At 46.9% G+C, this 13,372-nt stretch overlaps 1 protein-coding gene across 3 annotated transcripts in view; it reads right to left on the minus strand.

Moving 5' to 3' along the window:
- Nucleotides 1-13,372, minus strand: part of Oscp1 (organic solute carrier partner 1) — a 31,156-nt gene that overhangs the window by 1,607 nt on the left and 16,177 nt on the right. For 2 of the 3 annotated variants that reach the window (XM_041652398.1, XM_041652399.1), the window contains 6 exons: nucleotides 10,107-10,274; nucleotides 9,576-9,656; nucleotides 5,279-5,382; nucleotides 4,070-4,198; nucleotides 2,728-2,797; nucleotides 1,267-1,406 (listed from right to left, as the gene is read on the minus strand). In XM_041652398.1, the coding sequence (XP_041508332.1) occupies nucleotides 1,267-1,406; nucleotides 2,728-2,797; nucleotides 4,070-4,198; nucleotides 5,279-5,382; nucleotides 9,576-9,656; nucleotides 10,107-10,274 (692 nt within the window). The remainder of the gene's footprint in view (nucleotides 1-1,266; nucleotides 1,407-2,727; nucleotides 2,798-4,069; nucleotides 4,199-5,278; nucleotides 5,383-9,575; nucleotides 9,657-10,106; nucleotides 10,275-13,372) is intronic. The other variant, XM_041652400.1, reaches the window with a different exon arrangement.

Genomic DNA, 13,372 nt, shown 5'->3' on the forward strand with positions numbered 1-13,372 from the left:
TAAGCCACCTCACCAACCCAGCCTGGTCAGCTTTTTTTTTTTTTTTTTTTTTTTTTTTTGGTTTTTCCAGACAGGGTTTCTCTGTAGCTTTGGAGCCTGTCCTGGAACTAGCTCTTGTAAACCAGGCTGGCCTGGAACTCACAGAGATTTGCCTATCTCTGCCTCCCAAGTGCTGGGATTAAAGGTGTGTGCCACCTGGTCAGCTTCTTGCTTAGCTGCTCTGTAAAACATCAGAACTTTGGGGAATGACTTCTGGGGTTCCGTCTCTTTACTCCGCAGGGAGTCTTTAATCAGGTCAATATGGATTGCTGGTGTTTCACTTCTGGTTTTTACATCTGTGTTTCTGTGTTGTCTGCAGTTGTCGTCTGTGTTCTTATCACATGTAAAGGATTTACATATGTATTTAAACTTGATCTAAGCCATGGGGACAAGAATGTATTACTTTATTTATTTATTTAATTTTGAGAGAAGGTTTCTCTATGTACTTTTGGAGTCTGTCCTGGAATTCTCTCACAGAGCTCCACCTGCCTGGATGGAATATTTTCAACTGTATTTGCAAACATTTAACACAGGGGTAAACAGAAACAGTCCTACATCCTACAACCAGAAAGAAGATGTCTGGAGACTGAGGCAGGCAGGGGTTAAAGGTCATTCATTTCAGGCTAGCCTGGAACTAACAAGCCCCCTGCCTCTGTCTTCAGGGGCTGGGATTACAGATGTGTACCACATTTATCCTGGCTCAACACCTGATTCACCTTTTTTTTTTTTTCTTTTTTCTTTGGTTTTTCGAGACAGGGTTTCTCTGTACCTTTGGTGCCTGTCCTGGAACTAGCTCTTGTAGACCAGGCTGGCCTCGAACGCCCAGAGATCCGCCTGCCTCTGCCCTCCGAGTGCTGGGATTAAAGGCGTGAGCCACCACCGCCCGGCCTGATTCACCTTTATATAACCTAGTAATGGGTTCCCCAATACTGACATCCAAAGACTGCTGGGCTCCTGTGTCATGACTCTCCACTGGAGAACTCTGGGTTGTGTCCCCCCCCTCCCCCCGCCACCAACCACCACCTCAGGAAGCTTCTGGGATGGGACCTTAGAGACAGCTACAGAATGCTGCTGAGTGGCAGCCTCACGGACTTCAGTGGGAGACAGCTGAGTGCCAGGAGGACCAGGAGGTTAAGGGCATTCTCAGCTACACAGCGAATCTGGGGCCCTCTGGGCTCTAGGAGACCCTGCCCTAAACAAGCAAAAGAGAACAGGTTTGAAACGTACTCCTCCTCTTCATCGGTCGTAAACAGATTCAACCGGAATCCTGGTTCAGGGCCGCTCGTTTTCTTGATCTCCATCCCTCCCATTAGCCTGGCCAAGAAGTTCAGCTCTTCTTTGGCAAGAGGATTTGGAGCAATGTTTTCCTGTAGAGACAACTATGTGATTTGTAGCCACACAGGGTGATTGTATTTCCTGCCAAGACCCCAGAGACACAGGGAGGAATTATACAGCAAGGCAAAAACAATAACAGTGTTAATTATTTCTGGGCTCCGCTACCACACAGAAAGCAAGCTTAGCCAGAAGAACGATCCAGGCAGCAGCAGAGGGACTCTAGCAAAGAAGCAAACCACAGACTTTCAGCTCTGAAGCTGAGTGGAATGCCCCGGGGACTCCCACTTCCCAGGCTGCCTTCCTCCTGGGAGGGGAGAAGGGCCCTGCTTCCTCTTCAGTCGGTCCAGTTCCCTCTGCCAAGTGGCTCCTGTCAAGTCTGCAGGGCAAGGGGACCGTTCAGGAGGAACTCCCATACTGCCATCTGCTGGTGATATCCAGGAACACAGACTCTAGGCCATTCCCTGACTTCATCTTCCTGCCTGGCTGGGACTCTAACCCACTACCACCAATTACTGAAAACACATTTCTGTCTTTCATAGAACAAAGCCCCCTACCTCCTGTATAAAGAACAAAATGGAGTTAAGACCTTCTTTAATCAGACTCCAGTGTCCTTGAGTCCAGTAAAACCTCAGCCTCTGCTGTGCTATGAGGGGACTAGCTGCCACTTCTCCTCCTCTGCTCTTTGGTGTCTTGCCCACTCCGGAGCCCTATTTCCATGCCACTTCCTCTGAAAGCCTTGTCCCCATGCTCCCACCCCAAAGGACAGAGCTCAGTCTTCTGGCACAGACTGTCAACGCGCTGCTTCCATCTTGTTGCTGTTTGTTTCCAGCACTGTCCTTCCTGGGGAACCAAAAGCTTCTTCAGGATGGGACCACATCATCGCCAACCCATAGACACGGTTCTTACTTAGTAACTGAACAGTTCACGATTTGTCCCACAGCTAGCATCTGGCTAGTTAGTGAAAATGTATAGATACAGAACTCGGAGGAGTGAAAACCTCATGCTGAAAGTGGCTACCACATCCTTAAAACCAGGAGGCACTGAAGAGGGACAATTTGCACACGTTGGACCCGGCAGCCACAGGCCTCGTGGCTCTGGCATTTGCCATGCCCTGGTATGTGGCTCTTATTTAATTATAGTGGCAAACCAATCCCCAAATTACCTAATTAGTCAGATCACGGGAAGGCTCTGAGCACAGCTACAATTAGAAACCTGTGTCCTTGTCAGGCTGAAGGGAAGGCTGCAAACAGTGAGGTAAGGTGACTTGCTCTGGAAGCCCGAGTTCCCACCCCCCCAATCAGACAGCTGGAAGTAGAAAGAAGGAGGAGGAACTCAGGGAGGGCAGACGATCACCTGTGTCCTTGAGGCTAAGTTCTTTGATTCTGCAGACAGATGGGTTTCCACAGGCCGATTCACGCTGTACCTGGTGGCAACAGGAAATGGTGTTGTTATCCACCTGGCTCACAAGCAAAGTTGTCACTTTTTGTTAAGATGTTAAAAGGCACCAGAAAGGGGGTGTGAGTGTAGAACTCATCTGAGTTATGAACTGCACACATTTTATCTCCTCCCCAAGAAGTAAACCCAGAAGAACAGCTCTGAGGCCGGGCGGGGGTGGCACACACCTTTAATCTCAGCAGAGGCAGGCAGATCTCAGTGAGTTCAAGGCCAGTCTGGTTTACAAAGTGAGTTCCAGGACAGCCAAGACTGTCACACAGATAAACCCCATCTGGGGGGTGGGGAAAGAATAGCACTGAGGACCTGGATAACATTCCAGGGAGGCCATAAGGCTTTCTACAGCCAAGAGACACTGGCTACTTCTCCTCCATGGTGATTTAACATTATATATCTTTTGCCTTTGGAAATGTTCCTAGGGATCCCTAACCCTTAAATGTCAGGGTTGTACAAGCATTATATTTGGGGAGATGACTCCACTGATTAATGGGGTTTGTTTGTTTTGCTCCCAGACAGGCTCTTTTGTACTCTAGGCTGCCCTTAAACTCACCATGTAGCCCAGGATGATCCTGATGAACTTTTATCCTCTTGTCTTCATATCCCAAATGCTGGGATTATAGGCTTGCACCATTATGTGGTTTATGTGGTACCGGGCACAGAAGGCAGAGCTTCATGTGTGCTAGGCAAGCGCCCTATTAGCTGTGCCACATCCTCAGTGTAATAGTCTGTCCTGTCCCTTTAACAGACAAGCCATGCCCAGTCCTTTCCCCATCCACCAAGGCAAGCTGATCTTCAGCTTCTAGCCTGAGTCCTTTCCTTTCAGCCTCTCTCTCTCTCTCTCTCTCTCTCTCTCTCTCAGAGGCAGCTTCTGTCTCTCCCCTCTCCTCACTTCTCCCTTTCCCTCCTCTCTTCTGTTTCTCTCTCTTTCTCCTCTTCCCCCTTCTCTCCTACACCTCCATAACCCACTAAATAAATATCCAACTTCATTCTGCATGGTGTACCTATCTGTCTCAGTCTCTCACCTGCCATGTGGCTTCCTGCCTGGGACCCAGCTGCCTTCATGGCCTGCCATGGTCTCAGGACACGCTGCCTGCTGCCACCACTCAGAGATCTGCAGCACTTTACTTAAACCATTACACTCAGTATAGTCAGTGGGGATTTTTCAGAGCAGAGGTCTGGTTTTTTGTTTTTAATGATATGCCCTCTGTGGACTTAAGTTCATTCAGAGGGAGAATTTGCTTACATGTTAGTTCCCAGTTTCAAGACTCTATTTCCATACAGCTCAAAAGAACCTTCCTTATGTGCGGCAACATAGTCTCCGCCATGCTTGAATTCTATCTTCTTCACTTCTTCACCTTTGTCATTGAACATTCTGAAATACAAAGGATGGCATGAAAGGAATTCTCTAGACCCTGGAGCCTCAGAGGCCACCTCTGTGTGCACAGCAGGACAAAGGAATTCAATCCCTCTTTGGATCTAAAGAAGCTAGGCTGGGGGACCAGAGAGAAGGCTCAGAGGTAAGAGCAGTGGCTGCTCTTCCAGAGGCCCTGAGTTCAGTTCCCAGCACCTGCATGGTGGCTCACAACCATATATAATGAGATCTGGTGCCCTCTTATGGCGTGCAGGCATGCAGACAGAACACTGTATACATATTAAATAAATAAATTTAAAAAAAAGAAGCTAAGGGCTGGAGAGATGGCTCAGTGGTTAAGAGCACTGACTGCTCTTCCAGGGGTCCTGAGTTCAATTCCCAGCAACCACATGGTGGCTCACAGCCATCTATAGTGAGACCTGGCACCTCCTTCTGGCATGTGGGCACACATGGAAGGAATGCTGTGCACATAATAAATAAAGAAAAAAAAAAGAAGCTAAGTTGGAGGTGTAGTTCAGCACACTTGCTTAGCATGTGCAAGACTGTGGGTTCTATTCCCAGGGGCCTTAAACCCAACCAAACAAAAGATAAAGACAAGCTGGATGGTGGTGCATGCCTTTAATCCCAAGCACGCGGGAGGCAGAGGTAGGAGGATCTCTGTGAGTTCGAGGCCAGCCTGGTTTAGAGTGAGTTTCAGGACAGTCAAGGCTACACAGAGAAACTCTGTCTCAAAAAATCAAAATGAAAAAAAAAATAAAACAAAAGAAAAAGAAAGATGAAGACAATTCTGACAGCTGGACAGAGGCACGAGAGCTGTGTAAACATCTCAGAGTGTGTGGCCTTCTCACAGCAACCACTTAAGGGATGAGGAGATGGACCTAGGAAGTGGGTGACTTGCCCAATCCTCGACTCAAATGGCTACAGTGGGATTCATATTCGACCTCTGGATAGCTGAGCTTCACTGAAGAAGGGACAGGTAAGCAGAACCGAAGGGGCTCCGCAGGGCTACAGTCCCTGGGGTGGGCATGTTCTGTGTTTCTGCCCCTCAAACATGGTGAGAAGTCACCACTGAGGAGTTACCTGATGACTCCAGGAACTTCAGTTCCCCAGGGAACAGGCCCGGACACTGGCAATACAAAGCGACCATTAGAATTTTGAACTTTATCCTTTAGAAATGTGGATACCTGGAAAAAAATTATATATGTCATTTTTCTGCTATGCTTTCATGGACACACATGTTCTGAGAATGAACACCGGGCAATGGTTTGTGAAGCTACCTAGTGAGCTTGTAACATGAAGGGAGCAACATACCAAAATGGACATGCAGGTTTAGAGTGGCTTCACCCACACAATGAATTCACACACACACACACACACACACACACACACACACACACACACGTTCATATCCATTTATGTGTAGTTATGTGTATGCGTGCATAAGTGTATGCGCACATATGCCTGTGGAGGCCAGGAGGCAGGGGGTCCCTTGGAGCTAGAGTTAGTTCTAGGTTCTAAGTTATGAGTCACCCAGAACAGGCGCTCCTAACTGCTGAACCACTTCTCCAGCCCCATATAATAAGTTGACTCCGAGCTTGACCCTAAACCCTTCAAACGTTTTCTTGTTTTAAAGATGAGGAAAATTTATAAAAACAGCATCCAGGAAGACAAGGTAGTGGTAAAGCACTGGCTTAGCATGGGTAAGGCCCTGGCATCAGGCATAGGGAGCAGGCGGAGCCTACACATAGTAGGAGCTCAATAAAAGGCAGCTAATTCTTAGTCTGCCTGGAGGATTGGGGGTACAGTTAGTTTAGAGCACTTGCTAAGCATAACTGAGGCCCTGGGTCCACACTCCAGAGCTAGAAGACAGTAAATGGCCTATGTGAACCTGGGACACAAACATACATGTAAAAACACCATGTGGTGGTCTGAATGAGAATGGGCCTCGGCTCACTTCAATACTTGGTCCCTAGTTGTTGGAACTGTTTGGAAAGGATTAGGAAGTGTGGCTTTGATAGAGGAGGTGTGACCTTGGTGGTGGAGCTGTCATTAGGGGCAGGCATTGAGGTCTCATTCACCCTGCCTTGTGTTGCTCTTCCAGAAGACCGGGGTTCAATTCCCAGAGCCTACATGATGGTTCACAGCTGTCTGTAACTCTAGTTCCAGGGCTCTGACACCTTCACACCAACACACATAAAATAAAGTTAAATAAATTATTTTTTTAAAAAGCCTGTACTAATAGGCCAAACAGTTTATAATGTATTTCTTTGGTAGTGAATGGCTGTGGGATCGGGTGGGTCAGAAACTTCTGTCTACAGAAGGGAAGGGAATATTCGTGGAGGTTAAGATAGGGTGATGCTTTCAATAATGCAGACAATGGGAAGAGCAGGAGAGTCCTGATGGAAGAAGGCAAGAATGTGAGGTCATAGGTCAGAGGGATGGTGGAGGAGCAAGGCCTTCCAGAGCAGCTCTGGAGTGTCTCCAGAGAGCTGAAGGGGATTGTGGGGCTGTGGCAGTCATAACTAACCCTTGAGGAGCCTATATGGAACTGGTCCTAGTGCAGTCTCTGTCAAGGTCCCTGTGCACAGGCCAGGACTGTGGCCGCATTCACGATGCCTCATGTGGTTCCATGATATAGAAAGCTTGGTGTCGGATATGCAGTTTTGTATTTGCTTTGGTTAAAAACGCAAGAGTGCAGAACTGTGTTTTCTTGATGTAGTTGGTTTTGCTAACAAATTTAAAATCTATCAAGACTATTTTGAAAACAGAAAATTTGTATGGGCAATCACAAGTTGCAAGGGAACAGAAACACCATTAAAGACCAGAATGGGAAGCCAGCCCAGATGTTCGGATCATTGGCAGAGGATTGCCAAGCTGTGTGATTCATCCCCACTCCAAATCAGTCCCCCCTCCCCCCCTCCCGCCCCCAGGCTAGATGCGCAAAGCTAAGGATGACCTTGAACTCCTGTTCCTCTGGCTTCTACTTCCCCAGTGGAGGATTACACGTCTGCCTGCCTCGACTGGCTATGATTTTGAGGTTTCCTTGTTTACTCGTTTAGCAATTAAAGCCCAATATATTTAGTGACTTAATATATTTTAATGAGTTCACTGTAGAATTATTATTAGGCATGTCTTTTCATTACAATGAATTTTATCTCCTCACAACTGAGAAATCAATATGGCTGTTTATATTACTGCAATCCATAAAATATGCCTAAAAATGCATGGTCCTGGAAACACTATGAAGTAGAATTTTTGGTATGTTCAAATTGATGTCAAATCTGTGCAAAACTTAATCTTGCTTGCAGGGGCTGGAGAGATGGCCAGTGGTTAAGAGCATTGCCTGCTCTTCCAAAGGTCCTGAGTTCTTATTTTTTTTTTAAATATTTATTATTTATTATGTATACAATAGTCTATCTGTGTGTATGCCGAAAGCCAGAAGAGGGCACCAGACCTTATTACAGATGGTTGTGAGCCACCATGTGGTTGCTGGGAATTGAACTCAGGACCTTTGGAAGAGCAGGCAATGCTCTTAACCACTGAGCCATCTCTCCAGCCCCAAGGTCCTGAGTTCTATTCCCAGCAACCACATGTTGGCTCACAGCCATCTGTAATGAGGTCTGGTGCCCTCTTTTGGCCTGCAGACATACACACGGACAGAATATTGTATACATAATAAATAAATAAATATTTAAAAAAATCTTGCTTGCACTTTCCTATTTTTATATTTTCACCCACAAACATTAGAGATCTTAGTTTATATTCATGTTTTTCTTGCTCCATCCCTAGCTAATACAATGAAATTATTCATGAGGGTTAAAAATAAAATTGGCATTAGAGCTGAAATCTATTTGTCATCTGTCCCCTGGAAGAGAAACACATTCCGGCGTAAACCACACGCTAGTCCTTTCCTTGATTTTGGTTTTCATTTGTGTGTAAGTATGAGGTCCCAAAGGTACAGGAGGGTCTGTGCCCCTCTGTTCTGCTTGTCCACCGCAGTTCCTCACTCCAGGAGGCAGAACCATGACGAGTTTCTTACATATCCTTTGTAGAAGTGGTCTATACCATTCACATACAAGCGCACACATGTAACATGTACATTACATATGTCCCTTCACTGGGTTCTTCCAGCAAACTCTAAATTACATACTGTCATTTCCACTTCCAGGTAAAGGAGCTAGGATTTAAGAGCAGTGATTGGCACAGAGTCAAGGGCTCAGCGTGCACCAGTCTAGCACCAGGGCCATGGCTGGTTTGACCATCTTTCACCTCAGTTGGCTCAACTTTAGGAAGGAACAAGCCCCATCTGGTAGAGTCACCTTCCCCGACCCTACAAGTTCGGAGGTATGGGTTTTTTTTTTTTTTTTTTTTTTTGGTTTTTCGAGACAGAGTTTCTCTGTGGCTTTGGAGCCTGTCCTGGAACTAGCTCTTGTAGACCAGGCTGGTCTCGAACTCACAGAGATCCGCCTGCCTCTGCCTCCCAAGTGCTGGGATTAAAGGCGTGTGCCACCATTGCCCGGCCGGTGGTATGTTTCTGAAAGTTAGGGTAGAGAACTGTTTGGAGTAGGCATGACACAATGAGAGAGGGACATTTAGGGGACAACAGCCAGCGAGAAATGAATGCGGGCTAAGGATGTAGCTCAGCTGCAGGAACTTGCTTTGTATACACGCAGACGTGGTCATGGTCCCTGAAACTGTAAGGAGAAGAATGTGAACCCGAGCTAATGTGTCAGCAGCTCGCCGAGAAGGGCAGAGCCTTAGGAGGGGAAATCCTGTGCACTTTTCTAAGCAACTGGACAGATCAAAAATGGAGAATCAAAGTGACTTTGGTTCTGAGCCAAGTGAGTGTGGAAAGGATGTGTCCTCAACAGAGGCCACAGAGTCAGGTACACTTGGCTTTCAGGCAATAGTTTAGCTGCAGACATGGAATTATAGGCCCAGTAGACCTGATCAGGATGGAGTTCAGCAGGTGGGTGGAAGGGTGAAGGCAGGGGAGGAAGGCTTGGAGACAGGTAGAGGGAGAGTTAGGGGAAGGCAGAAAGGGAAGTGGGAAGGCCCAGGGAAGGGGAGCAGGAGGGCAGCCGTGTGACAGCATCTGATGCAGGGACACTCAGGGTGGGAAGCTTGAGAAAAGCTCTGAGGTCAGACTGGCACCTGGACAGGCAGTTCTGCAGAAGCAAAGGATAAACCAACATTTCAAAGAAGCTCAATGGAAGCGGGGGGAAAAAATGGCTGAAATCTATCACAAGAATGGTTATTGTCACAGATTCAAAGCATGATGGGCAACATTAGCTGAGCAAAATCCTGCTCCTGGTCTTTCCAGATGACTGGCTGGTGGCCAGGGCAGCAGTCAGTCACAGGGGTTCCAGGCACTTACTCGGATATGCAGGTCTTGGAAGAAGATGAGCAGCGTCTGCCGGATCAACTGGAACTCCCCGGCAGAGAGACTCCCATATATCTGTGAGACAGAGCAGAGGGAAGGAAGAGCTGCACTTTCCACCACAGGCGAGTTGTGGGGACAGGCAGGGTTAGGGTGCTCAGGGGTGGGACTCAGATAAGCAGGGACCTGGGCAGCAGGAGTGTCAGTACCCACCCTCCCAAGTAGAACAGACCCTGCCGTGCCACAGGCCTGGACTGTCTGTCTGTTCTCTCCAGTTTAACAGACAAGCACTTCCAATGCCCTTTCAGGCATGGGGGAAGTTCTCTGTCATTGCTTTCCCTCTACAAAGGCCATAGTAGAGAGCCTAAGATGATAGTTGCCCATTGCAGTTACAAAATAGGCAGCTGTGGGATTTTAGAGATGTCCTCGCTTTGATCCTGTCACTGTAATCAGAGAACCTGCTGGTCCTTACAGTTGGCTGGGAATGAAGGTTGTGGCAGTGAGATGACGGGCTGGTGACAAGCTTACTTCTATTAGCTGCCGGAAGGTCTCGTCCACTTGATGCAGGATGGTTGGGGAGTCCTGGATCAATCCCTTGATGGAGTCTAAATGGTTGAAAGTGACCAGCAGCACATCTTTGGGGCGAGGACACAGCAGCACTTGGTATTTGAAAGCCATGGTCATCAGGTCATAGAGCTGTCAACCCACACATAGACAGATGGGATCATCAAAGTAGACCAGAACCTGAGACAAGCAGCTGTGGGGACCACATGGATTGCCACCCAAGCCAGAGCACTTCTGAGAATGTGAGGGGGTGATGTTAGTAACTGAGCTAAGACAACAGTACTAGCCAGAATATCTCTGGGCAAACCATGGTTTCTGGTCATCCTCTGTGTCTTCCTGATGGACACATTTGAGACCGTATTTGTTGTTGTGGGTTCTGCACTGGGCCCTGGACTTGGGAGAATCTGGAAATCCTGATTCGAGTACCTCTTTGTTCCATTTCTTTTTTATTTTTCCTTTATATGTATACATGTTTGCCTGGATGTGTGTCTGTGTACCATGTAAATGCCTGGTGCATACAAAGGCCAGAAGAAGGTGCTGGATCCTCTGGAATTGAAGTCACAAACAATTGTGAACCACCTTGTAGGTGCTAAGAATAGAACCTGGGTCCCCTGGAAGAGTACCCAGGCTCTTAACCACTGAGCCATCTCTCTAGCCCCTGTAGCTTGTTTTCTATACGACTATTCCTCCTCTTCCCCCTCTTTTTTTGTAGTGCTTTGAATGGAACCCAGGTTTTGTGTACACGGAGTGTGATGGTTTGCATAGGAATGGCCCCCATAGGCCCACACATTTGTATGCTAGAAGAGATGCTACTTCAAGTGACAGGTTTTAGGAGGTGTGGCCTTGTTGGAGGAAGTGTGTCACTGGGTGGGCTTTGAGGTTTCAGAAGCTCAAGCCAAGCCCATTTCACTCTCTCTGCCTGCTGATCTGGATATAGAATTCTCAACTATCTCTCTAGCACTATGTCTGCCTGTCTGCAGCCATGCTTCCTGCCATAATGATAATGGACTAAACCTTTGAAACTGTAAGCCACCCCAATTAAATGTTTTCCTTATAAAAGCTGTCATGGTCATGGTGTCTCTTTGCAGCAATAAACATCAATTAAGACACAAGGCAAACATTTTACTAACTAAACTAAATCCCCAGCCCTACCCCATTTTTATTTTTAAATTTTTAAAATTAAAAACCATTTTGAATTATGTTCATGTACATGCATGTAGGGGTGTACAAATGATTGCCAGTGCCCTAAAAGGCCAGAGGCCTTGTTTCCCCATGGAGATGGAGTTAAAGGTGGCTGTGAGCCACCTGACAAGGGACCTGCACTTGGGTCCTCTTAAGTATATGCTTGGAACCATCTCTCGAGCCCCCACTCTTATTTTTAAATTCGATTAATACAGTTTTGAGACAGGGGACCAAACTCACTATCAAGCAGAGGCTAACACTGAACTTCTGATGCCCCTGCCTCCACGTCCCAAGTGCTGGGATTATCACAACATCTGACTTCCTAGTTCCATTTTTAAATGTGGCATGTAGTTTTTGTTTGTTTGTTTGGGTTAAATAGAAATATAAAGTGCACATTCGTCATTTTCTCCACAGCACACCCTGACACTGGGATTCATGAGTCTAATGGCCAGCCAGGCTCTTTCCCATAAACTTCTTAGAGGAAACACTATGGACGATCCTCACGTGGATTATTTGTTGACACTGTGGGCCATGGGCTTCTGGAAGACAATGAGAAACAGGAGCTTTCTTTGCTTGGACTTCTGTAACCAATGTTGGGCCCTGATAGGCTGGGATGTAGCTCTGTGGAGTAGGATGTAGCATGTGCCTAGGATGGATGAGACTTGGGGTTCAGTCCCCAGCATCACAGAATTTTGTCTCCAAAGACAAAATGATCTGGACCATCAATCTCTTTTACATCTTGTCAGTACCTTGGTTTCCACCAATGATGCTTATGACATACTGTGCCAACTGATGCCATTGATGATGAGTTTCTCCACCACCTTTCTGATGATCATGGGCTTCATGAGAGGTCTGAAGGAGGCCATGATGCCAAGCAGAAGATGGGCAGGCTGAGGAAGGGGCTCCGCCCGTGTTAGCGAGAAGGTGGTCTTTGGGATGAAGTAACATTCCGGAAGACAGACAACAGGAGGTAAGGGCTCAGTTAAAGCTGGTGTATTTCACTGAGGCTTCTAGTACCAACACCAGACAGATGCTGATTCTGTGTACCCACTCACCATCTACTGTTAGTTTTTAAACTTCAAAAAAAAGTTCATATAATGGAGCAAGTTGAAAAATAATTATCGTTATTCAAGTCTAACTTCACAATTGTCTGTAGTCCTAGAACTTGGCATGTGGGGATGTGGCTCAGTTGGTAGAAGTTATCTAGCATGCAGGAAGTCCTGAGTTTGATTCCTAGACGTGGTTGTGCAGGCTACCATATGGGAAGTGGAGGCAAGGGGATCAGATGTTCAAGATCTTCCTTAGCCTCATAGTGAGTTGGAGGCTAGCCTAGGAAACATAAGACCCAATCTCATTAGTTTCTCCCCAGTGTCCTAGATCTTTAGGTCTAAGTGGGTACCTGCTGAGGCAAGGGGTTAACCCTCAGTGTCATACTTACGAGCCATCCACCTCTTTGGACACAGGGTCTTTCATTGGCCTGGAGCTCACTTATTCGGGTAGGCTGGCTGGCCAGCAAGCTGCAGACAGCTTCCTGTCTTTGTCTCCCAGTGCTGGGATTATAAGTGCACACTACCATGCCCAGCATTTGGTTCTGGGGCGCAGACTCATGTCACCATGTCTGTGAGGCAAGCCCTTGTGACTGAGCGCAACCCTAATGTCACACTGTGTTGCAGGCTCTTCTCCAGAATGCAACAGGACATTTGGCTGCCAGGCTTTCCTGGGTTGCTCTTGGCTGTGATGGTTTCTCTGACTTTGGTCACGTTGACAATTTTTTTTTTTAAATTTATTATTATTATTATTTATTTTTCAAGACAGGATTTCTCTATGTAGCTCTGGATGTCCTGGAACATTTTGACAATTTTTTATTTCAAGACAGGGTTTCTCAGACTGGAGAGATGGCTTGGCAGTTAAGAGCACTAACTGCTCTTCAAGAAGACCTGGGTTCAATTCCCACCACCCACATGGCAGCTCACAACTGCCTGTAAATCCAGTTCTAGGGGATCTGACACCTTCACACCAATGCACATAAATAAAGTTAAATAAATCAT

This window comes from Microtus oregoni, unplaced genomic scaffold (genome assembly GCF_018167655.1).
Source record: "Microtus oregoni isolate MIOR12 unplaced genomic scaffold, Mior012 000005F_ref0000423, whole genome shotgun sequence".
In the NCBI taxonomy this organism is placed as follows: Eukaryota; Metazoa; Chordata; class Mammalia; order Rodentia; family Cricetidae; genus Microtus; species Microtus oregoni.